Source organism: Austrofundulus limnaeus, unplaced genomic scaffold, assembly GCF_001266775.1.
Source record: "Austrofundulus limnaeus strain Quisiro unplaced genomic scaffold, Austrofundulus_limnaeus-1.0 Scaffold15, whole genome shotgun sequence".
NCBI classification, from domain to species: Eukaryota; Metazoa; Chordata; class Actinopteri; order Cyprinodontiformes; family Rivulidae; genus Austrofundulus; species Austrofundulus limnaeus.
The window spans coordinates 3,396,721-3,398,414 of record NW_013952417.1 but is presented as its reverse complement, the minus strand read 5'-3'; the positions used below and the strand labels follow the sequence as shown (position 1 = coordinate 3,398,414).

The window sequence follows — 1,694 nt, the reverse complement described above, 5'->3', positions numbered from 1 at the left end:
GTAATATTTGGTGTCACAAGTTTTTGCCATGAATATTTTGTGGGTCAGAAGATAAAAAGTTTGGGAACCACTGATCTAAATGATGTTTGCTGTATTTCTTATATGTCCGGTCTGAATGGTTGTTCTGTAAACTTAAAAGTGATTCAGCGGGATTCCTGTTTGAATAACTATTTATGCAAATAATTCAGGCCTACTCCAGGTTTGAGAACCTCTCCCATGACGTCACTCACCTGACTGGATCAGGATAATTGTCCTCACCTGTTGGATGAGCCTCYGCGATGTAGACCACAAGAAAGTCCGCCACGTCGCTGAACTCCCTGACGAGCTGCTTGAACTCGTCCAGTGTGAACATGAACGGGGGTCAGGTGCAGCTCCCAAAGCTCAGGACAAGGGGCCTGCTTCCTGCAGGGACCCACACAGACCAGTGAATGGGGCTCTCAAAGCAAAAAAAAGCCCACCCTGACTCAGTTACCTGAACGCACCTTTCATAAAGCGGTGGATGCTGGTTCTCTCTCCGTCCGTGCTGACCACAGGTGTGTCCGGCGCTTCTCCCCCTACGAACGCCTCCTGTCCGAGCGACAGCAACAAGCCACTCAAGGCCGACGTGAGAAACTGCGCGGACTTGAACGTCGGGCCCCAGTCCTCAAACTTAAACTTGGTGATCCGGGTCATCTGCCACTTTTCACCTCGTTTCAAGATCTGCTTCTTGGCGAAGCTCGGAGAGAAGAAATACAACATGTTGAACACGACGTAGAGCCCTATTACCTGGCAGCAGCTGCATGCTGTCGACAAACACACCWGCAGTTTCTGTAGGATCATCGTGGGTCGGCTGAGGACCAAGTGAAACTGAACCGAACACCGCTGCTGTTTTCAGGCTTCGTGCTGCCTTCACGGACCCTCGTCGAGCTCGGATTATGRTTTAGAAGTGAAAAGTAAACACGGGATTCTGAGCACTGAGGTCAGTGTGAAAGATAACTTCGTATCCGTGATGGTTTTAASCTGGTCTGTGAGCGTGTTGGCTTTGTCGGTCGTGTTAGTAAAAATACTGCATGACTCTGGACGGATTTGAACGAAGCTCTCAAAGTAAACATTGATGAACAAGTGGCACAGCAAATGTGTTTRAGGTGGGTCTGACTTCAAAGGGTGTGTGTCACTAAATTATGTCTGTTATTCATCAACTAGCTATTCAGTTTCCCACTGACTGRTACAAAGAAACTTCACAAAGCTAATTTCAAACTCTTTTTTTTAAAGAGCTTAGAATAAGGTTAAGATCACATGGCTTGTTTATAATGCAGTAAAACATTAAAAAAATCCAAGAAATTTACACTAAACATAGGGATGTGGATAAAATTCATATCCCACACCAATATCAAATCRAACAGCAGATTCAAAAAGAACATTAAAATCCCTACAAAATAACACCAAAAACCACGGAATTCTCTCAAGTTTAAAATAAGTTATGGATGTTTGTTTAGGGTGTTATGGTAATATTTATTTAACAAAGACAGAAGTATGTGGTCCAAGAATGAAGGTACTCCATGAGATGATCAGCTGAGTTTTATTGCAACAACAGGAAACACAGAGAACAACCTGGCCTGTCTCTGTGCCTCTGCTTCTCTCTGTCACTGTCTCTCCACACTACTCCACTGTTGAACATTGTTGATGTAGTTGAAAGGCCTCATATATATATATAC

General features: G+C 44.3%; 1 protein-coding gene across 2 annotated transcripts in view; it reads right to left on the bottom strand.

The window, feature by feature from the left end:
* dio1 (iodothyronine deiodinase 1) overlaps window positions 1-935 on the bottom strand; it is a 5,977-nt gene extending 5,042 nt beyond the window's left edge. Inside the window, exons 1-3 of one of the 2 annotated variants that reach the window (XM_014002907.1) lie at window positions 799-856; window positions 483-715; window positions 259-402 (exon numbers count right to left, since the gene is read on the bottom strand). In XM_014002907.1, the coding sequence (XP_013858361.1) occupies window positions 259-402; window positions 483-672 (334 nt within the window). In that variant the 5' untranslated portion in view covers window positions 673-715; window positions 799-856. Of the gene's footprint in view, window positions 1-258; window positions 403-482 lie in introns of both variants that reach the window. The other variant, XM_014002906.1, reaches the window with a different exon arrangement.
* Window positions 936-1,694: the final 759 nt, after the last annotated feature.